Source organism: Falco cherrug, chromosome 19, assembly GCF_023634085.1.
Source record: "Falco cherrug isolate bFalChe1 chromosome 19, bFalChe1.pri, whole genome shotgun sequence".
Taxonomy (NCBI): Eukaryota; Metazoa; Chordata; class Aves; order Falconiformes; family Falconidae; genus Falco; species Falco cherrug.
In genome coordinates this window covers 6091999-6117936 of record NC_073715.1, presented here as the reverse complement: position 1 = coordinate 6117936, position 25938 = coordinate 6091999, and the positions used below count along the sequence as shown (strand labels likewise).

General features: G+C 68.5%; 3 protein-coding genes across 5 annotated transcripts; 1 reads left to right on the top strand and 2 right to left on the bottom strand.

The window, feature by feature from the left end:
* Positions 1-1478: 1478 nt before the first annotated feature.
* LOC102059396 (zinc finger protein 391) lies at positions 1479-10452 on the top strand. Its single transcript, XM_055697253.1, has 7 exons — positions 1479-1782; positions 3513-4084; positions 5660-5848; positions 7878-7935; positions 8598-8702; positions 8815-9883; positions 10099-10452. The coding sequence occupies exons 1-6, from the start codon at positions 1704-1706 to the stop codon at positions 9621-9623; spliced, it is 1812 nt and encodes a 603-aa protein (XP_055553228.1). The 5' UTR covers positions 1479-1703; the 3' UTR covers positions 9624-9883; positions 10099-10452.
* A 204-nt stretch (positions 10453-10656) lies between these two features.
* PFDN5 (prefoldin subunit 5) lies at positions 10657-12390 on the bottom strand. Its single transcript, XM_055696933.1, has 6 exons — positions 12286-12390; positions 11779-11881; positions 11415-11446; positions 11183-11257; positions 10971-11076; positions 10657-10879 (listed from the first exon to the last, which is right to left on the bottom strand). Exons 1-6 carry the CDS (start codon positions 12355-12357, stop codon positions 10800-10802), a joined length of 468 nt encoding a protein of 155 aa, XP_055552908.1. The 5' UTR covers positions 12358-12390; the 3' UTR covers positions 10657-10799.
* Positions 12391-12640: 250 nt separating this feature from the next.
* On the bottom strand, positions 12641-25010 carry ESPL1 (extra spindle pole bodies like 1, separase). 3 transcript variants are annotated; one of them, XM_055697119.1, is made up of 31 exons: positions 24957-25010; positions 23954-24064; positions 22734-23837; positions 22431-22535; positions 22124-22244; positions 21770-21906; positions 21341-21534; positions 20972-21214; positions 20609-20753; positions 20260-20404; positions 20024-20163; positions 19794-19928; positions 19586-19705; positions 19237-19408; positions 18905-19033; positions 18643-18799; positions 18138-18247; positions 16662-17779; positions 16247-16559; positions 15969-16121; positions 15354-15567; positions 14785-14969; positions 14549-14676; positions 14350-14472; positions 14106-14261; positions 13863-14033; positions 13682-13786; positions 13469-13608; positions 13315-13398; positions 13065-13229; positions 12641-12960 (listed from the first exon to the last, which is right to left on the bottom strand). In XM_055697119.1, the coding sequence occupies exons 2-31, from the start codon at positions 24044-24046 to the stop codon at positions 12759-12761; spliced, it is 6507 nt and encodes a 2168-aa protein (XP_055553094.1). In that variant the 5' UTR covers positions 24047-24064; positions 24957-25010; the 3' UTR covers positions 12641-12758. The 3 variants fall into 3 exon arrangements, with proteins under 3 accessions (XP_055553094.1, XP_055553095.1, XP_055553096.1); XM_055697120.1 differs by having other exon boundaries at positions 13469-13584; positions 24957-25009; XM_055697121.1 differs by having other exon boundaries at positions 13469-13581; positions 24957-25009.
* Positions 25011-25938: the final 928 nt, after the last annotated feature.

Sequence of the window (25938 nt, the reverse complement as noted above, 5' to 3'; positions counted from 1 at the left end):
GGAGGGCGTGGCCGCTTCCGTCCGCCTCTCCGCCAATCCGGATCCCGGCTCCGCCTCCTCCCGGCTCTTCCGACTACGCACTCGGAGGTCCCTCCCCTCCTTTGCACTCCTCCAATCGCCAGCAGCTCCGGCCCGCAAGCCCCGCCCTCCTCCCGGCTCTCCACCAATCCGCCCCCGGCCTGCGCGTCCTCTGCATTCCACCGCCCCGCCTGGGGGCGCTGGGGGCAGCCTGGCACCCCCCACCCCGGCCACGGGGTCGCCATGGCAACGCGGCCTGGAGCGCCCCGGACCGGGCCTGGTGCCACCCCCGGGGGGCAGCCGGTGCCGGGGGACGCTGAGGGAGGGGTGTCTGCGGGGGTGTCATGGGTGTCCCTGTGCTGGGTGACACTGGGGGGTGTCTGTGAGGGTGACATTGTGCTGAGTGACACAGGGGATGTCTGCAGGGGTGTCACTGGGGTGTCCCTGTGCTGGGTGACACCGGTGTGTGTCCCTGAGGGTGACACTGGGGTGTCCCTGTGCTGAGTAACACCAGGGTGTCCCTGTGGGGGTGACATGGGTGTGTCCCTGTGGGGGTGACGCTGGGGTGTCCTTGCGAGGGTGACATTGGAGTGTCTCTGTGCTGGGTGACACCGGGGTGTGTCTGTGGGGGTGACACCAGGGTGTCCCTGTGCTGGGTGCCAGCCCAGTGGGGGGTGGCCCAGAAGCCCAACGCGGTGACAGCCAGCCCCCTAGGCACACAGGGGCAGGGGGGACACCCCAAACCTCCCCAGACACACTGGGGGGGGGGGGGGACACACGGACACCTCACATACCCCCCACACACACCGCGGAGGGGACACCCCAACCCCACCCCCCCAAGACACACTGCACCCCAACCCCCTCAGACGGGGGGGACACCCCCCAACCCCCCAGACACACCAGCGAGGGGACACCCCAAGCCCCCCCCCCCAGACGCACAGAGGGGGGTCGCACCCCAGCCCCCTTAGACCCGGGGGGGACACCAACCCACCCGGCACACCAAGGGGGGGCACCCCAAGCCCCCCCCGCCCGCCCCCCTGGCCGTCCCCCCGGGGGGGGGCCGCTCACCACGGCGGGGCTGGGGGGGGCCGGCGGGGGCCCGGGGGCCGAAGCCCCCCGACCATAGAGCTGCGCCGTACGGCGGCCGGCGAGGGCGGCCATGCCGGGGGGGGGCCCTTCCGCTGCCGGCCTCCCCGCTCCCCGCTCGCTCCGGCCCACCCGCCGCTCCCCGCCGCCGCCCCCGGCCCCCCCGCCCCCCCGCCCCGGGCCTGGCCGCAGCGGTGAGTCGGGGCCGGGCCCCCCCAGAACTGAGGGTGAACGCCCCCCCCCCCCGCGCCCCGTTTTCCGCATCCCAGTGCCCCCCCGGGGTGGCGGCGCTGCTCGCGGATGAGTCGGGGGGAGTGTAGCCCCTCCCCAGCGCGGGGGGTCCCTCCATGGGAAGGGTGGGGGGCACGGGGAGGGGGTACTGTTGGGATGGGGAGGGGGGATGCACCAAGCGCCGACCAGTACCCCCCCAGCACCAGGAAACTGAGGCATGGAGGGGTTCGGGACCCCCCTTGGGGTGCAGCCGGGACCCCCCCTTGGGGTGCCCCCGCATCACCCCATCTCTTTGCCTGCTTCTTGTCCCCCCCCGCCCCCCCGCCCGGGCAGGGTCCCCCCCGTCTGAGCGTGCTGGGCCAGCGGCGATGGATGCGGAGGGGGAGCTGTCTGCCGGGGACCCCCGGGACCCCCAGGACGCCGAGCTGCCGGAGGGGACGTCCGCAGGTGAGACCCCGCGGGGCGGCCACGGGGAGGGGCTCAGCCCAGCGCCCCCCCGCGGGGTGTCCCCATGGCATCGTGGGGAGCGGGGGTGGTGAGTCCCTTCTGGGGGTCCCCCCTGGAGACCTGCCCCGACCCCGTGGTAGGGGGATCCCCCAGTCCCGGGGGGCTGCGACCCTGATCCCAGATGGGGTTGGCGCTCCCTTGGTGTGGGGATACCCTGATCCCGGGGTATGGGGGTGCCCCAGGGACGCGGGGTGTCCTGTTCCCGTGGCAGCGGGTGCCCTGATCTATGGGGTACCCCAGTCCCACAACACGGGGTACACCAGTGCTGAGCTGCAGGGATGTGCCGTTCCCCTGGCGTGGGGTACCCCGATCCTGGGGTATGGGGGTGTCCTAGGGGATCCAGGGATGCCCCGTTCCTATGGCATGGGGGTACCATGATCCCAGGGTGTGCCCCGATCCCACAAGGGGAGGATGCTCCGGTCCTGGGGTGCAGGCGCCCCAGTCCTATGGCATGGGGGTACCCCGATCCCAGCATATGGGGATGCTTCAGTCCCTTGGGGTGGGGATACCCCGATCCCTGGGAATGGGGATGCCCTGATTTGGGAGTTAAGGGACATCCCATTCCTGTGGCACAGGTAGGTTCCAATCCCGGGGTGTGGGGGTACCCCATTCCTGTGGCACTGAGGTACCTCAATCCCAGAGTGCAGGGATGTCCCCGCTGTGCAGCACGGGAATGTCCCGATCCTGGGGTGTGGGGATGTCCCTGCTGTGCGCCATGGGAATGCCGAAGTTTTGGGGTGCAGGGATGCCCCATTGCTGTGGCATGGGAACGCTCTGATCCAGGGGTGCCGGGATATCCTGCTCACATGGCATGGAGGTGCTCCGACCTTGGGGTGCAGGGGTGCCCTGCTCCCACACCATGGGGGTGTCCCGACCCTGGGGTGCGGGGATGTCCCGATCCCATCATGTGTGGATCTCCTGATCCCGGGGTGTGAGGATGTCCTGATCGCAGGGTGCAGGGGTGTCCTGATCTCGGGGTGCGGGGGTGTGGGGATGCCCCAGTCCTGGGGTGTGGGAATGCCCCGACCCTGGGGTGTGGGGATGCCTGGATCCCGGGGTGCGGGGTGCCATGATCCCGGGGTGGAGGTTTCCTGGTACCCCACCTCCAGCCACAGTTTGGGCTCCGTGTCCCCCTTGGGGGTGCCACCCGCATGCGCACCCCTGCCCAGGGATACGCAGTCCCTGCCCCCCGCTGTCCCTGCCCCCCGCTGTCCCTGCCCCCCCTCCAGGCTGCCGGAGCATCCCCCGCACCCCGGGCCCCAGCACCCGGGGGGGCTGGTGGGGACATGCAGGAGCTCGGCCAGGCCTAGAGCAGGACAGGGGTGGCACTGCTGTCCCCACGGGAGAGGGGATGGGAAGGTGGGAAAGGGATGGAGGGGGGCAGGGGGGCTGGGGAAAGGGCAAAAGGGACGGGAAAGGGGCAAAGAGGATGGAGAAGGTGGAAAAGGGCTGGGGAAGGGGCACGAGGGCTGGGGAAGGGGCAGGGGGCTGGGGAAGGGATGGGGGGACGGAGAAGGTGGGAAAGAGTTGGGGAAGGGGCAGGGGGCTGGGGACAGTGCACATGGGCTGGGGCAGCACGGAGGGGACACCACCCTGGGCCCACCACCGTGCCCTTGGTGCCCCCCATCCCTGCGCCATCCCCCCGGTGCCCAGCTCTCCTCTCCCTGCAGCCCACCGCAGCCCACCGGCCTCCAGCAGCCAGCCGCCCGGCCGCCCGGCGAGGCCGCCACGGAAAGCACCGGCACGTCGGCCAGCCAAAGCTCCGGGACCCCCTGGGGGTCCGGGCCCCCTGAAGGAGCTGCTGGGGCTGCGGGGGGGGCGGCTGCGCCCCACCATCTGCAGCGAGTGCGGGAAGGGCTTCAGCCGCAGCTCGGACCTGGCGCGCCACCAGATCACCCACACCGGGGAGAAGCCCTACACCTGCGGCGCCTGCGGCAAAGGCTTCAGCCAGAACTCCAACCTGGTCACCCACCAGCGCATCCACACCGGCGAGAAGCCCTACGGCTGCAGCGCCTGCGGGAAGCGCTTCAGCGAGAGCTCGGCGCTCATCCAGCACCAGCGCACCCACACCGGCGAGAGGCCCTACCGCTGCGGCGAGTGCGGGAAGCGCTTCAGCGTCAGCTCCAACCTCATCCGCCACCGCCGCACCCACAGCGACGAGAAGCCCTACATCTGCGGGGAGTGCGGGGACGGCTTCCGCCACAAGGCCCAGCTCCGCCGGCACCAGAAGCTGCACGCCGCCTGACTGGGGCGGCGGTGCTGGGGCGGGGACGCCAGGATGGGGACACCAAGATGGGGACACCAGGATGGAGGTGCCGGGATGGAGACGCCGGGATGGGGACATCACAACGGGGACACCAAGATGGAGACACCAGGATGGGGACACCACAACGGGGATGCCAGGATGGGGACACCAGGATGGCGACGCCGTGATGGGGACACCAGGATGGGGACACCACGATGGAGACACCAGGATGGGGATGCTGGGATGGGGACACCAGGATGGGGATGATGGGATGGTGGTGACAAGATGGGGACATTGGGATGGGGACACCAGGACAGCGATGCTGGGATGGGGACACTGGGGTGGGGACGCTGGGATGGGGACACCTGGATGGGGATGCTGGGATGGTGATGACAAGATGATGGGGACGTTGGGATGGGGACACCTGGACAACACAACGGGGACACCAGGATGGGGACACTGCAATGGCAACGCCGGGATGGCGATGCCAAGACAGTGATGCCAGAATGGGGATGCCGGGATGGGGACACCAGGACAGCAACGCCAGGATGGGGATGCCATGATGGGAACACCACAATGGGGACACCAGGATGGTGATGCTGGGATGGGGACACCGGGTTGGGGACACCGGGATGGGGACGGTTTTGGGGCGCATCCCTGCCGAGGGGGACCGGTGTCACCCCGGTGAGGGCTGGGGGCTGTGGTGGCCAGGCGCGGTGCCAGGTGGTCCCGCAGCGGAGCTGCCGTTTGGCACCCGCACCCCAGGGACCCCCGGAGCCGGGGGGGGGGGGGGGCGGGGCGGGGCACGGGGCTTTGCCAATGGGTCAATAAAGCCCCCCCCGAGCAGCGGCGCCTGCCGAGCATCATCCCGCCACGTGGTTCGGGGACAGCCCGGGGTGGCGTCACCCCAGGGGACGAGGCGGGTGGCACCATCCCAGTGCTCCCAGTGGCTGCCATGGGAAGGTTTTTCCAGTCCTCCCAGTTGGGGCTGGAGCGGAGCCGGGTGCCCCGCGGGGACGGCTCCCACGCGGCTGCCCGCCACGCGCCCGCACGTGCCCGCGCCCCGCCGCGGGGTGGGGGGTGGGCACAAGAGGGACCCCCCCCCTCCCCCGCACCCCCCAGGACCCTCCCGGGTGGGCTCAGCAATGGGGGGGGGCGCTGCTGCCCGCCCACCCCCCCCCCGCGGGGCCGCGCGCCGGGCGCGATCCCGCTGCCGTTGCGTAATTTCCAACCTTTTTTTTTTTTTTTTTTTTTTTCCCGGAGGGGGGGGTTGGAGCCGGAGCCGTTACACAAAGCGGGGGGGGGGGTTTTGGGTGGCCATGGCGGGGGGTGTCCAGCTGCCCGTGGGTGCCCCCCAAACCCAATCCGCGCCCCCCCCCCCCCAATCCTGCTGTTGGGGAATGTTTTCCAAGCGGAGCGCGGGAGGAAAAAAAAAAATTAAAAAAAAAAAATTAAAAAAAAGGAACAAAAATGCCCGGCAGCGCGGGGGGGGGGGCTCCCCCCCTCCCCTCCTCCCCAGCCCCCCCCCCCGGCGGGCGCGGCGCGGTTTGGGGGGGCGGGGGGCCCCCCGCGGGGGTCCTCGCCCATTGCGGCGCGGGAGGCGGCGGGGCCGGGGCCGGGGATGACGCTGGGACCTTCCTGTTCCCGGCCTCCCGCGAGCGCCGCGCGTGGGGCAGCGCCCGCCCCCTCCCCCTCCCCCCGGCCCCCAGCCCCCCCCCCGGGCCCCCCCCCCGCGACGCCCCATCCTTCGGCCCCGGGGAGGTGAGTGGGGGGCGGCGGCGTGGCGGGGGGGGGGGGGGGCGCGCACGGGCGCGTGGCGGAGCCGCTGTCCTTGGGGTTGGCTGGAGGGGGGGAGGGGGGGGAACCCGACCACCCCCCCACCCCCCAAAATAACCCGCATGGGTGCCCCCCCCCCCCCTTCCCTGGGGGGTGGGGGGAGGCGCTGGGGCGGGCTGGGGAGCGGCGGGGGGGGGGCTGGGGGCTTCGGCTTGTTCCTTTGTGCCTCGCGGCCCTGGCGCCGCGGCCCCCACCCCGAAAATAAATGAAAATAAATGGGGGAGGGGGGGGGGAAAGGCGGGGGGCTGCGGGTTGCATCGGCCTCGCAGCGCCCGCCCCCCCCACCCCCCCGCGCGATGCTGCGGGACCCCCTGCTCCCCCCCCCGAGGTGCAGGGCGGGGGCTCGGCTGGGTCCCCCCGCCCCGGTCGCCCCCCCGCCCCGCGTGGGAACCGGCCCCGGTTTTTGCACCCCCGCAATTTGGGGGGGGGAGGGGGGGACAGTGCCGGTGAAAGGACCCAAGGGGGGTGCGGGGGGGCCGCCGCGTGCGCTCTGCCTCAGTTTTCCCCCCCCGCGGGGGGCAGCTCCGGGCTGGGAATTCGCCTTTTCCAGCCCATTTACACACCGAAGGGCCCCCCCGCCCCCCCCCGGGCAGTGCAGGGCAGGGCAGGGCAGGGCAGAGCTGGGGGTCTCGCCTCGGGGGGGGGGGGCTGGGGGGAGCACTCGGCGCCCCCCGACACCCCCTGGGGGGACGTTTGGGCTCTTCGTGCCCTGAGCCCCTGGGGTGGGGGGTGGGGCGGGGGCTCCCGGGGGGGCACTGGGCGGGCTTGGGGGGGGTCCCAGGCAACCTGGGGGGGCACTGGGTGGCCCCGGGGGGGGGCATTGAGCACGTTTGGGGTGTCCCTGGTAACCTGGGGGGCACCGGCCACCTTAAGGGTACATTGGGCAGCCGGGGGGGGGGGGGGGCGCTGGTCAGATTTGGGGGGGTCCCAGGCACCTCCAGGGTGCCCTGTGGCAGGAGAGGGCAGGGGGCTTTGGAGGGGCACCGATGTGGCACCCAGGGAGGGGGGCAGTGGGCACCTTCAGGGTACTCTGGGCATGCTGGGGGGGGGTGCAGGCATTTTTGGGGTGTGCACCAGCCTTCCTGGGGGGGGTTGGGCATCTTCAGATGCCGTGGGCTCCCCAGGGAGGAGTGGGGGCAGCTTGGGGTGCACTGAGCATCCCTGGGGAGGTGCAGGCACCCGGGAGGGGGGGTGCAGGCGCCTTCGGGGTGCAGTGGGCACTATGGGAGGGGGTACAGCCCCCCCAGGGGGGGCGCTGGGCGTTGTGGGGAGGGGTGCGGGTTCTTTTGGGGTGCACTGAGCATCCTTGGGGAGCTTGGGGCACCACTGGTTGGTGCCGGCACTTTGGGGGGGCACCGGGGTACCGCGGGAGGGGGGTTCCGGGCATCACAGGAGCACTACGTGGGGGGGGGTGTCAGGCACTTTTGGGGGATCCCTGCACCCCAGGAGAGGGGGCCAGGCACTTTTGGGGTGCGGCAGGAACCCAGGGGTTCCAGGCTCTGGGGGGACTGTGGGGGGCTGGGGCCAGTCCCCAGTGCTGGGAGGGGGGGGTCCTGGGGCTCAGGCCCCCCGGTGGGGGCAGGGCCCAAGTGGAGCCACCCCCCCTCGGGTGGCAGAAGTCGAGAGGCTGTGGGGGGGCTGGGGAGCGCGGGGAGGGGAACAGAGCCACCACCACTCCCAGTCCTGGGGATGCTCGGGGGTCTCCGCTCCCCCCACACCCCAGTGCCCCCCCCAGCGGGTTCAATTACCCCCCCAGGATGGATCCACACACACCCCCCGCCACGTGCTGCAGGAACCTGAGCTGGGGTGTAAGGGGGGGTGGGAGATGTGCAGGGGCTGGGGGGGTTGTAGCCCACCCAGTCGGGGTTACATGTAGATCCATGGGGTGGGGGGTGAAACACCCCCCCCAGCTGTGGGCCCATAACTGCTTGTGTCCCGTCCCCCCCCCCCTCAGATCTCGGGGGCCGAGTGCGGCGCAGCAGTGAGACCCCCTGACACCCCTGGGAGCCCAGGTAATGGGGGACTGGGGGCCTGGAGGGATTGGCGGGGGGCACAGAGGGATTGGGGGGGGGCCTGAAGGGATTTGGGGGGGGCACAAAGGGGTTTGGGGTCCCACAGAGGGATTGGGGGAGCCTTGAAGGGGTTTGGCGTCACATAGACAGATTTAGGGTCTCACAGAGGGATTTGGGGGGGCACAAAGGGGTTTGGGGTCCCACAGAGGGATCTGGGGGGGCCACAAGGGATTTGGTGTTGCACAGAGGGATTGGGGGGGGCCATGGAGGGTTTGGGGTCCCATAGGGGGATTTGGGGGGGGCACAGATGGATTTCAGCTCATACAGGTTAATGTGGCGGGCACAAAGGGATTTGGGGGTTGCACAGAGGGATTGTGGGGGCACGAAGGGATTTGGGGTCCCACAGAGGGATGGGGGGGGGCATGAAGGAGCTTGGGGGTCACAGAGGGCCCTGTTCCCCCCCCCCAGCAGCTCCCACAGACCCCCCCAGCTCCCTGCCCGGCTCCCCAGCACCCAGGAACAGGGAATGGGGTGCACGGTGAGGGGGCGCAGAACATGGGGTGGGTTTCAGGAGGCCAGGGGGGGTGCCTGGGGGGGACCCCAGGGCCGGGGTGTGGGGGTCCTGGGGGGGCAGGGGGGAGCTCAGGGCTGCTCGCTGCCAGCAGGACACCAGGGTCCGCTGGCCGCCCCCATGGAGCAGGAGGAGCCCTGCGTGGTGGAGCTGCACGACTCGGATGAGGGGGACATGGTCCGGAGGGTCTACATCGGTGAGGAAGGGGCTCGGGGGGGCTGGGGTGGGGGGGCCACCTCCCCGGGGGGGGGTGCCTGTCCCCGGGGGGGGGGGTCCAGCCCCCTCCCCAGCCCCTCTCCTCTCCACAGCTGACGACGGCATCGTGAGCGACTGCGAGGACGAGGTCCTGCCCCACGAGATCATCCAGACCGTCATCCCCCACAGTCCCCTGCCCCCCAAAGCCAAGAAACGCGGGGGGCAGCCCAGCTCCGGCGCCGCCACGTCAGCGGGGGGTTACGGTGAGGAAGAGGCGGGGGAGGGTGTGGGGGGAAGGCACCGGGGCGGCCGCCAGCGCCCCTTTATCTGCAACGAGTGCGGGAAGAGCTTCAGCCACTGGTCCAAGCTGCTGCGGCACCAGCGGACTCACACTGGGGAGCGGCCGAGCACCTGCGGCGAGTGCGGCAAGAGCTTCAGCCAGAACTCGCACCTGGTGCAGCACCGGCGCACGCACACCGGCGAGAAGCCCTACCGCTGCGGGCGGACCTGCGGCAAGAGCTTCAGCTGGAGCTCCAACCTCATCCAGCACCAGCGCATCCACACCGGCGAGAAGCCCTACAGCTGCGGGCAGTGCGGCAAGAGCTTCACCCAGAGCAAGAACCTCATCAAGCACCAGCGCACGCACTCGGGCGCCCGGCCCCACCGCTGCGGGCAGTGCGGCCGCGGCTTCGCCCAGAGCACCAACCTGCTGAAGCACCAGCGGGTCCACGCCGCCCGCGCCCAGCCCGCGCCCTGCCCCGAGTGCGGCCAGAGCTGCCGCGACGGCACCGAGCTGGAGCGGCACCGGGCGCAGGCGCACGGCCACGAGCCCTACATCTGCGTGGAGTGCGGGGAGAGCTTCGCCCGCAGCGCCACGCTCAACCGCCACAAGCGCGTCCACAAGCCCCTCTTCGTCCACTGAGAGCAACGGGGCAGGGGCGCGAGGTGACACCGAGCCAGGGGACGCGTGGGCCGTGCTGTGACACCGCACCAGGGGACACACAGACCGTGCTGCGGCAGGGGGGACGAGGTGACACCGTACAAGGGGACACATGGACCGTGCCATGGGCATGGGGAACAAAGTGACACTACACCGGGGGACACACGGACCACGCTGCAGTAGCAGGACAAGGTGGCACCACGCTGGGGGACATACAGACCTCGCTGCACCAAGGGGACAAGGTGACACTACACTGGGGGACACCGGACCGCGCTGCAGCAGTGGGACAAGGTGACACTACACTGGGGGATACACAGACTGCACCGCGGGCAGGGGGACAAGGTGACACTACACCGGGGGACACACCGACCCCAACACTGACCCCACTGTGGCCACGAGGACAAGGTGACACCGCACCAGGGGACACACGGACCAGGCCCCAGGCATGGGGAACAAGGTGACACGACACTGGGGGACACCTGGACCACGCTGCAGCAGTGGGACAAGGTGACACTACACCGGGGGATACACAGACTGCACCGCGGGCAGAGGGACAAGGTGACACTACACCGGGGGACACACCGACCCCACTGTGGCCAGGAGGACAAGGTGACACCGCACCAGGGGACACACGGACCGTACTGCAGCAGGGGGACACTGCTGTGCTTCGTGTAGCCCCCAGCAGCCAGGAGCTGGACCTTGCCGCCCCCCCAGCGGTCACACCCTATAGATGTATATAGTGGGGGGGGGGCGGGGGGGGCACATGTAGGGTAGCAGCCACAGGGCACGGCGAGCAGCCCCCGCCGGGGGGGGGGGGTGGGGGGGGTTGGCAGCGTGGCTGGACGGGGTATAAATAAAGTTCTTGCCTGGGGGAGGAGGGATTATTTTGTTGGGGGAAGGGGGGGGTCAATCAGCCCCACTGCGGGGGGGTTAAGCCCTTGCAAAGCCAGGGCACAGGGGCTGGAGGTGGATAAGGCACAGGGCACAGGATCCCGCCCCCCCCGAACACCGCACATCAAGAAATCTCTCATTTATTCCGCACGGTGGCAGCGAGCTACTGCCTACAAAAATGGGGGGGGGGGGAAATGAGGCAGCCACGGGGGATGGGGGGGCCACCGCCGCGCCCCACAGCGAGGAGGGGACCCCCGAGGCCGAAGGCTATGCCTTGGCGGTTGCACCCTGCGCCGCTCCCAGGGCCGTCAGCTGCTGGATCTTCTGGCTCATCATTTCCACAACGGCTGCAGGGAAGAGAAGGGGGCCGGGGGAGGTTGGGGGCTGCAGGGGGCCGGGGGGGCCCCCCCAGGAGCGGGGAGGGGGGTGGGCACTCACCCTGCTTCATGGCGTGCTTCTCCTGCAGCGCCGGCTGGATCTTCTCCATCTGCTTGGTCAGGAAGTCGATTTTCCGCTTGAAAAAGTCTCGGGCGTCATCTGCAGTCTGAGAGAAGGGGCGGGGGGGTAAGGGGGGGCCTCCGTGGCACAAACAGGGGGAGCAGGCCCCCCCCCCGGAATGCACTGAGCCCCCCCCCACGCCCACCCCTCACCTTCTCCACGTAGTAGCCAGTGCCGACATCGATCAGGACACGCTCGACATCTGAGAGCTTCCCGGGGACGTACATCTGGGGGGGTGTCAGGGAAAGCGGGGCACAGCGGGAAAGGCGGGGGGGGGGTGGGGGGGGTGGGGGGGGGGTGGGGCTGGGGGCACCAGGCACTGGCAGCAGCGCCCACGCCCCGGGGGGTGCAAACTGGGGGGCTGCGGGGAACAGCAAAGGATACAGAACTGGTGAGGGGCACCAGCAGGTCCTTCCCTGTGACAAAGCAAACGTGGGGGGGGGGTGTGTGGTGTGTGTGAGGGGAGCCCCCAGGGCCACAGCTCAACATCTGGGGGGGGACGGACACGACGACACACAACATCTGGGCTCCCCAGCTGCCCCCTTGTGCCCCCCCCCCCATGCATGAGGTGCCAGAGCTGGGGGCAACAAGGGGGCTGGGGGCGGTTTGCTCCGAGTAGAGCTCGGTACGCGGCGGTGCCGGGGAGCTGCCAGGGCTGGCAAGGCCAGGGAGGGGGGAGCAGGCACTGGGGGCTCGGCCCAGCCCCCCCAGGCCCAGTTCAGGGGGGGGGAGGGGTACCCCCACTTGCCTTCGTTGCTCTTGTTGAGCACGTTGAGGCAATCCTTGGCTTCCACGTACTTGGTCTGCACCACCTTGAGCTGCGCGATGGAGGACGAGAGGAATTCCACCTCCTGGCGGGGGGCGCGGGGTCAGCGGCGGGGCCGGGGGGGCCCAGCCCCAGGAGAGGGCCCGGGGGGGCAGAGCCCCACATGCAGCAGCCAGAGCATGGGGTGTCCCCGTGCCATGGGGGGCACCTCACCTGCTCCAGCCTGGCCACATACCCACCCCCCAGTTCCTACCCAGTACAGCCCAGTCCACCTGCCCCCATCCCACCTGGTCCCACAGGACCCAGCCCCCCCAGTCTCCCCCGTCCAGCCCCACACATCCCCCAGCCCAGTCTGGCCCAGCCCATCCCAGTCTGCAACCCCACATTCCCTCCCAGCCGGGTCCAGTCCCCCCAGTCCAGCCCCACACATCCCCCACCGCAGCCTGCACGCCCCACGATCTCCCAGTCTGGCCCAGCACCCCCCAGTACCTGGTCGAGCTGCCCCTTGAGTAGCTCCAGCTGCGGCAGCGTCAGTTCCCCCACGTTCACCGCCTGCGCCATCTTGGGCCGCCGCCCCGCCCCGCCCCCGGCCCCGCCCCCCTCCGGCCCGGCCCCGCCCCGCCCCTAGCGGCGGTGCGGGGAAACGGGGTGGAGGGCACCCCTCTGGCAGGGCCCCAGTCACCCCATAGGAAGGGAGGGGGGCCAGAACCCATGGGGGGGGCTTGGGGGCGCCTCCAGCAGCGGAGGAGGAAGGCAGGAGGCCCAGGGCCCTTCCCCGGGGGGGGGGGATGCCCACCCAGACCAGACATGGGGGGACGGAGGAGGGGACAGGGGCAGCCAGATCTAGAAGCAGCAACTTTATTGTCACAGGAGACACATAAACCCCAATTTTGTTAAAATAACCTAAAAACAGCTGAAAACAGACACACCACACCACTGCCCCATTCCCATGGGGCCCCCCCTCACTGCAGGCAGACGGGCAGCCCGTAGGCAACGGGGGCCGCCCCCACCAGGTACTTGAGGCGGGGGGCTTGGCGTGCCTGGGCGGCGTAGGGCAGGAGGGGGGTGCCCGAGCCCCCCCCCAGCCAGCCCCGCAGCAGCGCCTGCGCGTAGCGGTCGATGTCCTGATCTGTCACATCCCACAGGTTCCCCAGGACGAGGGGGCTGGAAGGGAGAAGGGGACTCACACCTGCTCACACCCCACAGGAACCCAGCCCTGCGCAAGCACAGCCCCCCCGCCCCCCCCAGAGCCCCCCCCCATCGCTCACCAGCCGGCCATGATGTACTTGAGGATGATGCCGGAGCCCTCCAGGTCCCCGCGGACCACCAGCGCGGCGCTGCTGCAGCCGAAGAGCAGGGCGACAGCACGGCAATCCAGCCGGGCGATGGCCTGGCCGTCCAGGAACCGGGCACCAGCTCCATGCCCCGCGTAGCTATGGGGAGAAGCCCCCCACGGTGAGCCCTGGTGCCCCCCAAGGGTGCCCCCCCTCCCCCCCGGGGTGCCCCGGTGATGCTCACATGTAGAGGTCGTGCTCCTCCAGGGCTGCCTGCATCTGCTCCGCGCTCGGGACGGCTCCCGTCACCCCCTTCCAGCCGGGCTCGCTGCAGGAGAGCTGGTGAGAAGGGGTGAGGGGCACGACCACCCCCCAACCCCCCCAGTGCCCCCACCCACCTCTCAAACCAGCCCCGAAATCGCTCCTCTGTGCCCAGGAGGTTGCGGTGCGGGTTGAGGACGTAGAAGGTGCTGCTGGGGTTCACACCGTGGCTCAGCACGGATCCTGCCTGCTGCTGGGGGGGGGCAGAGACCAGTGGCTTGGGAGGGGGTCCCCCAGACCCCGGGGTGGGGGGAGGCTGGGGGAGGCTGGGGTTCCCCCCAGCCTCTCACCTTCCGTGCCAGGGTGTAGCTGAGCAGGAAGCGCAGGGAAGGCAGCCTGGTGACGGGCAGGGCCTGCAGGCACGCCATGCTCTCCCAGGGCAGCTTCTGCAGGTGCTGCGAGGAAGAGGAAGGTGAGAGCGGGCAGCGGCGGCAGTGGCAGCAGGAGGGGAGGCAGGAGCAAGGCTCTCACCTTATCCAGAACCAGGACGAGGGAGCCGCCGGACTGCCTGGCACCAGCTCTCCGCTTCTCCACCGCCTCCTGCAAGAGGAGCTGAGCCTGGTGGGGCTGCGCCGGGCAGAGGCCGAAGGCCAGGGCTTGCAGGTCGCAGGGGGCAAGGAGGGCAGCGGCGTTCAGCACCACCTGTGGGGAAGAAGAAGGGGTCAGCGGTGGCAAAGCCAGGGGGCTCAGCTCCCCCAAAGCCAGCCTGGGCACCTGGAGCAGGGTGGGATCCGGGTCCCTCCAGCCGCAGCGGCGCAGCCGGGGGTGCAAGCGGGCGGCTTCCTCGGCCAGCGCGGGCTGGGGGCCAGCAGGGATCAGGGCCCCCCTCCAGCACCCCAGCACCTGCGTCTCCAGGGTCTCAATGAGGCTCTGCAAGAGGTCAGAGAGTCACTGGGGGGGTCCACACCCGCTCCCCCAGCCGTGCCCCATGTCAGGGCACCGGGTGGTCCCCCCCCACCTTCATCCTGCGGTCCAGCTCGGAGCGGCGCAGCCACCAGTCCCGCTTGTCCATGCAGCAGTTGGTTTCCTTCTGCTCCCTCTGGATAGTGTCGAAGTCGCTCAGCACCGAGCACAGCGGGGCCTGGAGGAAGGGAGGGGAGCTGTGACCCCAGCCCCAAGTGCACCTGGGCTGTCCCCCCCTCGCCCCCTGCCCTCACCTTGGAGAGCGCGGTGGGGATGCGGATGTTCACGGGCACCGTGTCCTTCTCCAGCCGCGTCAGCAGCAGCGTGTCCCCTCCGGAGCCAGGCTGGACGCTGGCGAGGGTCAGCAGGCACACTGTCACCCCTGGAAGTCACACCCTGACCTTAGGGTGCACCCCAGGGGCAGCACCCACCACTCAGCACCCTCCTGGGTGCCGAGCTGCCCCGGCCTTGCGCTGGCCTCAGCCCTCACCGCTGGGGATCTGCTGCAGCTGTGCCCGGAACCTCTCCCGCTCCCCGGACCCCAGCCCTGAGGGGCTGAACATGAAGAGCTGCTCGAGCTCGGCGAGGCAGCGGCTCGGGGGGGCAGTGCTCCCCTCCTGCAGGGAGAGCCCACGGAGCTGCTCAGCCACATCCCCCGCTGCTTTCTTCTCCTTCCTGTGGAGGGAAAGGCAGTTGGGGGGGATAGCCACCCAAAGTCCCCCCCGTGGGGGCGCTGGGTGAGCCCCGTCCCCCCAAAGTCCCCCCCGCGGGGGCGCTGGGTGAGCCCCGTCCCCCCAAAGTCCCCCCCGCGGGGGCGCTGGTGGTGCTACGAGAGCCCCATCCCTCCCAAAGTCCCTTCCATGGGGGCTCTGGTGGCGCTGGGTGAGCCCTGTCCCCCCAAAGTCCACTCTGTGGGGGTACTGATGCCACTAGGTGAGCCCTGTCCCCCCAGTGTACTGGTGGTGCTGGGTGATCCCTGTCCCCCCAAAGTCCCCTCTGCAGGGGCGCTGGGTGTGCCCCATCCCCCAGCAATGCCCGAGGGACAACCCAGGGACTCACTGCATCCTCCTGTGGATGACGCTGAGCAGCTGGTGGCGGGTGGTGATGGAGACCGACTCAGAGAGCAGGTACGCCGTGGCGAGGGGGTCCCGGTTGCCGGTGGCCAGAGCCAGGAGCTGGCAGATCCGGCTGTAGAGTGTCCCGGGGGGGCAGTGGCCGATGCAGTCGAAAGCCTCTTTCAGGAGCTGGAGGGCCGTGTCCAGTGAGGAGGCATCTGGAAGGGACACGGAGCCGCAGAGCCCCGGGGCAGGATCAGGACTGGAGCAGAGGGGACAGATGTGGTGTCCCCAGCACAGCCACCAGCTCCCAGTCCAAGACCAGTATCCCATGTGCCAGAGGCTCACGGAGCAACCCCATGTTGCCCCTGCCCAGCAGCCTGACACCCACCCAACCGCTCACCCACTCACCCTCCATGGGAAACTGAGGAAATGGGACAAGAAACCAAAAACCCACCCACCCTGCGGGTCAAGACAGAGACAGGGAGGTCGCTCACAGCCCGGCCAGAACAAACCCAGTTTGGGGAAAAGTAACTTGCTACCGACTGAAATCGATACGGGCTGTGTCCACCCAGCACGAGCCACATCCCCTGCACCCCCCACTGTGCCGGGTGCTCACCGCCTGCCACGGATGGGGTGGAGGAGAGGGTCCCCTCCCGGGGCGGTGGGTCCGCGCTGCCCAGCCACCGTGCCGCCAGGACATCCTCGCCGGCCTCCTGCTGCAGGACCTCATGCTCCGTGCCCTCCACGCAGGGAGGCAGCTGTCTCTTGCCTGTGGGGAAGAGACGGAGGCGCCTGGTCCACGGGATGGGTGGCAGTGGTGGGGACAGCCCGGTGCTTCGGGCTGCATGAAGCCAAGACCCCCCCCGCCACGATCCCCAGGGCAGCCCAGCCCACCTGGGGCTTCCTCCTCTTCCTTGGAGGCCCGAAAGACCTCAAAGCTGATGTCAAGCTCTTCCTCCTCCTTCTCCTCGATGGCCCTCAGAAGGTCCCGCTCCTCCTCCGCTGTCTTGCTGGGAGCCCTGCGGGTCACCCGCTCCCCCTTTGCCGCCGTCCCGGCTCGGCCGGTGCGTGGCCGCCCTCTCCGGGGCTGCGCCACGCTGCCCTTGCTGCTGGACCCCGTCGATCTGGGGGGCCGAGGTCTGCGGGCAGCTACAGGGGTCAGCCCCGCTTCGGGACCCTCCACGTCGCTGTCATCACTGAACACCACCTAAAGCAGGGGGGGCAGAGGGGTGTCAGGCCGGGGGGGGGGGGGGGGGGGTGTGTGTGTGTGGTGTCACACCAGGCTGCCCTCACCTCCCTCCCCGCTCACCTTCAGGCGGGACTTGACCCTCCCCGCGGCTCTGGGTGCCCGCAGGAGCCGGGACCGGCCGGCGGGTGGGGAGGAGTCGCTGAAGATGGTGAAGGGAGTCTGGGGGCCGGGGGCCGCGTGCGCCTTAGCGGGGGGATGGGCTTTCTGGCGTGGGGTGCAGGGCACCAGCGCCGGCCGGATGACGATGTGGGGCACCTCGCTGTCAGGGTCACCCAGAGCGAAGACGTCACTGCTGTTGGGCGCAGCCAAGGGCTTCACGCGCCGGCTCCTCGCTCCGGGCTTGGGCACGGCGGGGTCCGACGCCACCTTGGGATTGCGCCTTCGGGGCTGAGCCGAGTCCTTCCTGGGGGCATGGGGCACGGCCGCCGCGCTGGGCTCCGCCGGGGTCGGCACGGGAAGCGACGAGCCAGCAGACACACCATCCCCGGGGCCACCATGCTTGGAGGCCAGGTGGCAAACCATGGCCGCGGCTTTGCTGAGCAGCAGGCTGGCCTTGGAGACCTCCAGGCTGGGCAGGTGGGGTCTGCAGGACGCCAAGAAGGTCAGCCCTGCCTCCAGCTCCTCCTGCAGCTCCTCCGCCGGCTCAGGGCTGGCCATGCTCTGAAGGGCCAAGGTGGCATAGCCGGTGGCCACCAGACTGTCCAGCAGCTCCAGCGCAGGCAAGTCCTGGCCGAGAGAGCTGCCCCCCAGCTTGTCTCGCAGCTGGGCAGCGAAGCGGGTGGCCACGGCAGCGCAGCGCGGCAGCACGGCACGGATCAGACCCAGTCCCTCGGCCACGCTGCCAGCCGCCAGCTGACGTTGGGCGCAGGCGAGGAGCCAGCGCAGGCAGAGCGCCGAGAGCAGCAGGTCGGAGCAGAGGCAGCAGGGGCAGGCTGCCGGGTGGGCGAGGAAGGCCAGTCTCTTCCTTCTCTCGGGCTTCAGCTCTGGCGAGGCGGTGAGAGCGTCCACCTTCTTTGGCCTGCTCACCGTTGCCACAAACGCCAGCGCGGGGCCCTCCAGGAACCCCTCCTCCTCCCCGGTGGGCTCACAGACAGTGTCCTGGGGCTTCTTGCCCTCGAGTTTGCCCTTCCTGGGCAGGATCGTCATCTGGCCTTTCTCTGTCTCGCTGGCTTTAAACTCTGCGGGCCAAGGACAGGGTTATCCTGGCGTCCCCCCTGCACAGCCCTCCCTGCGCAGCTCGCACCGTGGCCAGCCCGAGGAGGGGTGCGGGAAGCCAGGCCCAACGCTCCTGCTCTCCCCAGCTAACCCTTTATCGTTGGAGGAGTCACTCGATGAGCCAAAACATGGCTCGGAGCCACCCCGCACCTCTGTACCCTCCTGGGTGACGGGGACTGGCTGCTCTGGCACCATCTGCGCAAGGCAGATCTACCCCAGGCCAAAAGCGGGCGCAGAAAGGGGTCACCCCTGGCACCACCCATGCTTGGGACTCACCTCAGCCCCCCCTTCCCCTCCTCTGAGCCCAGAGCAGGGACTCACCGGTGTCAGACTCCAGAAGGAAGAGAGCCTGCTGGAGGTCAAAGTGGCTCAGCTCCAGCTCACCCTGCTGCAGCTCCAGCTGGGCCTTCAGCACCAGGAAAGATGTACACCTGGGGGGGGAGGGGGGGGGAACGGGACACCATCAGCCCTCAAAGCTGCAAAGCTGCACCCCAACAGCCATCGCTTCACCCCCAGTGCCATGTGGGAGGGAGGGAGGCAGCAAGGAGCAAGATCCCCGTCTGACCCGGTAAGCTGAACTGATGGGGTAACACACCCTGGAGCCGCTGCTTGCTCCAGACCAAGCGGAGAAAATACTAAACGCTCCCACCGGGAAGGGACAGGGCCACCAGCATCCCCTGGGGCCACAGGACAGCTCAGCCCTAAGGGCCCCACCACGCTCCCACGGGGAAGGGACACCAGCGTCCCCTGGGGCCACAGGGCAGCTCGGCCCTAACTAAGGACCCCCAGGCTCAGGGCTCAGCCCTGCCCCCCCCAGGCAGCTCACCAGCGGGTGACCTGCAGCCGCACGGCCAGCCTGACGGCATCCAGGCAGAAGGCTTTGGCTCTGCACACCACCTCCAGCCCGCCGAGGAGAGCCACCAGGCGCTCGGAGCAGATCAGCATGTCAGCCAGCACCTGCCACTTCAGCAACAGGTTGTCCCCTGCGAGGGAGGACAGGAGGGTGATCAGAGCTGCTCCTCCCAGGGAGGCAGGCGAGCAGCCTGGAGGAACGGTTGGGTTCCGGTCCCCGCGAGCAGCCAGCTCACCGTAATCTACAAACCGGACACTGGACCCTGACGCCTGACAGCCCAGCATGTCGCTGCCCAGCAGCAGGAGGATGATGCTGCGGAAAAGCTTCTGGGCTTCGGCAAGAGCCGTCTCGGGAGTCTTCCAGCCTGCGCGAGAGCTGTCGTGGGTATCGGCACCAAGCCGGCCCCTCCCCAGCCCTGGGACAGAGTGACTCCCCCAGATTCCCTCTTACCCCAAATGGGGTGGTCTGGAGAAACCCAGAGCTGAAACATTTGCACAGAGCTTCAGCCATGACCCCTGCCGGCCTGGTGCTCACCAGGAGGGTTGTAAACACCCTCCAGCAACCCACCTTGCACAAAGATCCGCTGCCGGAGCTCCAGTGAGAGGCGGGCAGCAGGGAGGCTCAGGTAGACGGCCACCAGCTGAAGGACCTGGGCTCGCAGCAGGTACCAGACCTTCGTGATTTTTTTCAGAACCAGGTTCTGGAGCACCTCCAGCAACAGGCTGAGACCCTCCTCAATCTGCAGAGGGAGAAAAAGAGTCATGGTTCATGGTCCAAGGTGTCTCCATGCCCCAGGTCCCCAAGGAGGACCATGCCCCTGCCCAAGGAGAGGTGGAGACAGCCAGGCAAAGCTGCTGCAGTCTCCTCTGGCCCCCTGACCACTTCTGAGGCAGCAGAGGGCTTTTAGGAGCCATACCCGGTGGCTGACGCAGCACAGCTGGCTGCGCAGCAAGAGGCAGGATTGCTGCAGCAGCAGGTAGGAATCGTCACTGCTGTTGGCCTTCTGCAGGCAGGATTCCATCTCCTCCAGGAAAAGCTGGAAACCAACACGCCGGCATGAGGGCTGCGGCCCCGGGGACTGGCCAAGCTTGGCCCACGGCCCCCTCCCTCCCTGCCAGACTCACCTGGGCATAGCTGGGGCACTCCAGCTGGAAGAGCAGCTTGGTGACCTGGCACAGGGCACTGGCCACGCCCAAGCTGTCCCCGAGCGCGCTGCACAGGGCTCTGACCAGGAGGTAGCTCTCCATGGCTTGCAGGGGCTGGGGGCAGAAAAAACCCCATGGTCACCCTCAGACCACCTCGGGGGTGCCCGGGGAGGCTGCCATCCCACTGGCCACCTCCCCAGCAGTGTTACCTTGGCCATCAGTTTGTAGAGAACTGCCAGGAGGCGCAGGGAAGCCACAGTCTGCTCAGGGCTGCGCACGGCTGGCACACCCGGTGTCATCAGCAGCTGCTTCCACAACGAGAAGGCATCGTCCAGGCTTTTGGACAGGGCTGAGGGCACACCACATGTCTGAGACACTCTGACCCCAAACCAGGCTCCCCAGGAAAGCCTCTTCACCAAGAGCCCGAGCCCGCCAGCATCCTCACCGGTCTCTGTCGCCAGGGTGAAGGAGATGCCGTCATACAGGAACCTGTCCTCCAGCAGCCTGCCTTCGTAGTTGAGGTCATTGGGCTCAAAGTCATCCAGGTTCTTCAGTGCCTGAGCTTTACCTCTCTGGTCCCTTTCTATGTTCTGCAAGGGGAGAAGGCAGCAGTGACAGGCGTTAAAAGACACCACAGGGTTTCCAGCAGGGTCTGCACAGCTTTTCGTGGCCCCAGTGCAGAGGCAAGTGCTGCCAGCAAGGCTGGGGAGGGCACCTGACACGCGCACAGAACCCCATGGCACTTCCAGACCCGTTTCTATGTCCCACAGCCCCGCTCTGCCGCCCCCACCCACCTTCTCCAGCTGGGACTCCAGGGTGCAGATGTAGAGCCAGAGAAGAGCCTGCGCCTGGTCATCAAGGAGCCGGTCCCGGTTCTGGGCGGTCCTGGGTACCAACTCCAGCAGCCGCAAGGCTTCGTGGACCGCATCCAGGGAGGAGCTGCCGGAGAGAGGGATCAGAAACAGCCTCCTGCCCTGAAACCCCTGGAACATTTTAAGGGGAGGGACAGATAAGACACCCCCGCTAGGACCCCAAACAGCAAACAGCCAGTACAACACCACTCCGAATCCTTAAAACTCCCCCTGAGGGCCCTCAAGTGTTCCTTGGGGACTTTCAGGGACACAGGGAGGTGATCCCACCACGTTGGTGTCACCCACCAGTTAGTCTGCTGGGCGTAGCTGTGGTAGCACAGGACCTGGGCCAGCTCCGTCAAGGCGACGGCTCGCTCATGCAGGCGGTCGCTCTGCTCCGAGCAGACCTCTAGCAGGTCGCAGAGGATGTTGTAGCGTTCCTGCCCCGTGTCAGCTCGGACAGCCTTGTAGGCCTTCAGCTCCGCAAAGAGGACCGTCACCAAGGTCTCTGTGCCCAGGCTGTGCCCCTCCAAGCCTTCCTTCAGGGTCCTGGGGAAAACAGGAGCTGTAGGGGGGCTCATCTCACCGGGAGAAGCCATCGTCATCTTAAAGCTTGGGACGTGCAGCTCTCAAGACACCCACCCCCCATGCCCTGGGGCAGCCTTAGGGTCTTACCGCAACCGTAACTCCTCAGCCCCCTGCTTCACAGCGTCCGTTTTGACTCTGACCCAGAGGGAGACAGGTTCTGCCAGCAGCTCCTCGATGCGGTCCCGCAGCACGGCCAGCCACTGCACCATGCACGCCAGGGCTGCCTCCAGCCGCCCCAGCTGCCGGTAGCTTTCCACCTGCAGCCTGAAGCATTTGTGCAGCTGTGGAGAGAGCAGAGATCCGGCTTCTGCACCCTGTGGGAGCAAACTCCCCGCTTCCCATGTCCCGTACCACAGCGCCCTTCCCCGCCCAGGTGAAGGTGAGACCTCGGAGCAGGGAACTGGGGTTGTTCCAGGAGCAAAGGCTGGTGCCATCCTTTCCTCTGCTGCCCTGGTACTGGGACCAGAGCATCCGGCTCAGCCCTGTTTCTGCCAGAAACATCAGACAAGCAGTTACCTTCTCCACAGGGATCTCTGGACACGCGTAGGCATCTGACATGTGCAGGCTTGTGCAGAAGATGTCGCAGATGGAGCTGGCCTCCTTGTGGAGATTCTGGTTGTAGAAGATGTAGGCCAGCTTGAATGTGCATGACGCTGCCGTGAGTGAAACCCAAGTATTAAAGACATGACAGAGAGGGAACGACCCCTCTCTCCTTGTCACCCTCTGCCCTGGCCCCACCAGCCACGCCCTTGGTGTGGCAGAGAACCCCCTCACTGCTCGCCAGGTGCACAGACACCGAGCTCTGCCGCTGCGTTCAGCACAAGCCGAGGCAGAGGAGCTGGGTTTGGTCCCACCGGCTGTGGCACTGACCGGTGATGTCAAGGTACTTGGCTCGCTCGCTCTCAGGGACCTCCTCCAGTGCCTCCAGCATCCACTCCACGCTCCTGCTGCAGCCCTCTGTCAGCTGCTCCAGACCCGGCCAGCCTGCCGCCTGTGGGGAGAGGGTGACTGGCAAGAGGCTGCTGGGGACCCACAGCCCCACAGAACCGCCCTGGGGTGGTTTGGGCAGCCCCTTTCAACCCCACCCCTGTGCCACCTCCAAAGGGAGAAGCTATGTGGTGCCACAAGTGTCTCGCCCACCCCCAGCGCTGGGGACCATCCCCTCTGCCACCGGTACCTGGGAGCACTGGAAGGCATCATAGGCTATAGTGGCAAAGAGCTGGAGGCTGCGGTAGAGCAGCTGCTTCACCATCAGCCTCTGCCTGACGCCATTGGGAGGAATCTGTGGAGGGGAGGGAAGGAGAAAAGCACGTTCATGGGGCCCGGGCAGCACCAGGCGCTGCTGCTCAGGGCAGGGACACTCTGCGAACAGATTGAGAGGAGCACTGAGCCCAGAGCGGGGTTACAAACCCTCTAGCTGCTCACAGAGGCTCTGACCAACCATGGTACGTGGTTACCCTGCCCCCAGCCCCAGCCTCACCCTCTCCAGCAGCTGTTGCAGGACACAGCAGTGCCCCTCAACGAAGGCCCAAAAGCCAAGCACATCCTCCCGGCTGAAGGGCTGCTGCTTGCTTCTCTTTGCGTACTCGCTGAAGGAGAAGACAACGAACTGGCAGCTCTCAGCCAGCACTCTGAGTAATGGCTCCGGGGCTGCTGCTGCCGCGCCGAGAGCCACCACGGCCTTGGCCAAGGGCGGCCCCACAGCGCAGGTGTTCTTGGCCAGCGCCCGGCTCAGCTGAACCCCAGCCTCCAGGAGGGACAGGGGGTCACTGAAAGATTTTGCAGAAGTGCTGGTGGCCCCCAAAAAGCCCCTCACGTCCTTTACTGCCTCCTCAGCCTCCCTGTACTGGCTGCCCATGCAGAGATGCCGGCACTGCTCCAGGATGAGTTCAAAGCAGCAGAGGGATTGCTGAAAGGTGGGCGGCTCTGTTGCCTCCCTTCGCAGAGCTGTGAGCAGGCAGTCCCCAAGCTGTCGGCCGAGGAAAGCCGAGGATGGTGCCTGCTGGGCTTTGTACAAGGCGGCAGCAGCAGCCGCCTGCTGTGCCGTCTGGGAGGCAAAGAAGGGGGGCTGCAGCGGTGGCAAGGCTGCCCCATCCTGCTCCAGCAGCAGGAGGAAGCGCACAGCTTGCAGACGGGCTGAGAGGACAGCTCTACCCTCCTCCTGTGGCTGGTCAGGCTCGGCCAGGGCGTCTGCCCCTCTCCACAGCACACTGAAACTGCTATAGGCGATGGCACTGAAGTCTGTGGCAGGCACCTGGCCAGGGCGATAGGTCAGCAGCCGCGTGCGGAGGAGGTCGGCCACCCTCCGGCAGGCACCGCCGCTGCCCTGGCTGGCGGTGTTCCTGAGCAGGTGGTAAAGGATCTTCTCCAGGTAGAGGGGAGTCGGCTGTGGCATGGCAGTCAGGTAGCCCTGGCATGCCGCCTCGGCTACAGCTACCAGGCTCGCGGCGTGTTCAGGGCAGCCCCCAGGCTCAGCCATTTGTTTAACGCAAACCCGCAGCACTCTGTCGCAGACCTGGCTTTTCCGCAGCCTGGTGGCCTGGCTGGCGTTGGAGACATCTCGCGGGGAGGATAAGAGGCATTCCTGCAGAGGGGAGGGCGTCACACCCCCAGCACCCAGCCCAGGGCCCTCCAGGGAAGGGCTGTGTCATTCCCCCCGGCACGGTGCCGGAGGCAGAGCCCCCCCAGTTCCTGGCTCACCCACAGCTCAGCGAGCAGCTCGCGTATGCCCATCCAGCTGTCTGTTGGGGTGGCGAAACCGGCGCCTTCGGGGTGCTTCATGTGCGACACCATGCTGGTGACTCAGGCAGGCTGGGGTGGGCAGGGAAAGGCGTGAGGACGCCCTCCCCAGATTCCAGGCCCATTACCTGGCCCCCACACCACTCTCCAGCCCCTTGGGAGCCCCCAGCCCTACTCTCCAGTCCCCCCAGAACCCATAGCCCCACCCACCAGCCCCTTGGGGTACCACAGCCGCCCCCAGCCCCACTGCCCCAACGCTGACAGCACCCCTGCAGCCTGGAGCCCCCCTAGGTCCCCCTTGTCTGGGGCCTGCAGCTCCCTCCCACCCCACTCCTTGGCCTCCCCAGGGCACACAGCCCCCCCAGCCCCAAAAGGGGGGGGGGGGGGGGGGCTCTGGACCTCCACTGGCACCCACAGCCCCACTCCCCAGATACTCACAGCCCTTCTTCGGCCTGGAGCCCCACCTGCCTGGGGCCTGCAGCTCCTCCCTGCTCCACTCCTCAGCCTCCCCAGGGCACACAGCCACCCCCAGCCCCAAAGAGGGAGCTCTGCAGCCCCACCGGGCACCCACTGCCCGCATGCTGACAGCCGCTCTGCGGCCTGGAGCTACCCCCGTCCCCCTGCCCGGGGCCTGCAGGATGCCCCAGCCCCACTCCTCGGCCTCCTCAGGGCCTCCCCCCGCCCCAGCCCCACTCCTCGGCCTCCTCAGGGCCTCCCCCCGCCCCAGCCCCACTCCTCGGCCTCCTCAGGGCCGCCTCCCCCCGCCCCAGCCCCACTCCTCGGCCTCCTCAGGGCCTCCCCCCGCCCCAGCCCCACTCCTCGGCCTCCTCAGGGCCTCCCCCCGCCCCACTCCTCGGCCTCCTCAGGGCCTCCCCCCGCCCCAGCCCCACTCCTCGGCCTCCTCAGGGCCTCCCCCAGCCCCACTCCTCGGCCTCCTCAGGGCCGCCCCCAGCCCCTCACTCACGGCGAGGCCGCTCCGCCGCCGTGCGCAGGCCGCGCCGCGCGCCCGTTCAAACAACGGCCGCAGCCAATCAGCTGTAGCTCCCGCCGTGGTGCTGCGCATGCGCACGGCGCCGGCGGCCGCGGGGGGAGCTGGGGGGGCGCGGGGGGAGCAGCTTCCCCCCCCCGAGCGCTGCCCGTTGGCACGTGAAGGTGAACCGGCGGCGCCACGTCCTGCCCGGGCTTGTGCAAATACCCCCGTGCAACTGTCCCTCGTGCAAACATCCCCGTGCAATTGCCCCAGACCCCGAGCAAATACACTCGTGCAACTGCCCAGTTCTTGTGCAAACATTTCCTGTGCAAATACTCCCATACAAATGCCCCAGCCCTTGTGCAAATAACCCCGTGCAAATGCCCCAGACCTGTATGAATACCCCCGTGCATTCGCCTCAGCCTCGTGCAAATACCTGCCGTGCAATTGCCCCAGTCCTTGTGCAAACACCCCCGTGCAATTGCGCCAGCCTTTCTGCACACGCCCCCTCCCCGCTGCACAACCCGGGCTGGGCGGGGGGGAGGGGGGAGGGGGGGGGGGCCAGCCCTGCCCGTGCCTCAGTTTCCCCAGTTGCGGGGGGGCTCCCCTTACTCACCGCAGCCGCTGAGCGCTGGCCGGGGGGTTCCCCGGGAACGGGGGCGGGGGGGGGCGCCCCCCCCCTCACTTGATGCTCAGCCGGGGGCGGCAGGAGGGGCAGCGCGGGGGGGGGCGGGCAGGGGGGCATTGGGGGGGGGCAGCATCGGGCGGGGAGGCAGCAAGGGTGGCAGCAAGGGGGCGGGTGGCAGGGTGGGGGGGTGACACTGGGGGCAGCAGGGGAGGGGGCAGCAGGGGGGGGCACAGCAGGGGGGGGCACAGCAGGGGGGGGCATAGCAGGGCGGGGGGTGGCACTGGGGGTAACGGGGTGGGGGGTGACAGGGCGGGGGGCAGCAGAGGGCGCAGCAGGGGGGGTGGCACT

Coding starts and splice junctions, on each gene's coding strand:
- LOC102059396 (XM_055697253.1), top strand. CDS start 1,704: ATGGATGCGGAGGGGGAGCTGTCTGCCGGGGACCCCCGGGACCCCCAG. Junction 4,085..5,659: donor ACCAGAAGCTGCACGCCGCC/TGACTGGGGCGG, acceptor GGGCCCCCCGCG/GGGGTCCTCGCCCATTGCGG. Junction 7,936..8,597: donor TGACACCCCTGGGAGCCCAG/GTAATGGGGGAC, acceptor GCTCGCTGCCAG/CAGGACACCAGGGTCCGCTG.
- PFDN5 (XM_055696933.1), bottom strand. CDS start 12,357: ATGGCGCAGGCGGTGAACGTGGGGGAACTGACGCTGCCGCAGCTGGAG. Junction 11,447..11,778: donor GCTCAACAAGAGCAACGAAG/GCAAGTGGGGGT, acceptor GCTTTGTCACAG/GGAAGGACCTGCTGGTGCCC. Junction 11,077..11,182: donor CTGGCTACTACGTGGAGAAG/GTGAGGGGTGGG, acceptor CCCTTCTCTCAG/ACTGCAGATGACGCCCGAGA.
- ESPL1 (XM_055697119.1), bottom strand. CDS start 24,046: ATGGTGTCGCACATGAAGCACCCCGAAGGCGCCGGTTTCGCCACCCCA. Junction 14,473..14,548: donor TCCCCACCGCGCTCTCCAAG/GTGAGGGCAGGG, acceptor CCCTTCCTCCAG/GCCCCGCTGTGCTCGGTGCT. Junction 13,787..13,862: donor TCGTCCTGGTTCTGGATAAG/GTGAGAGCCTTG, acceptor TCTTCCTCGCAG/CACCTGCAGAAGCTGCCCTG.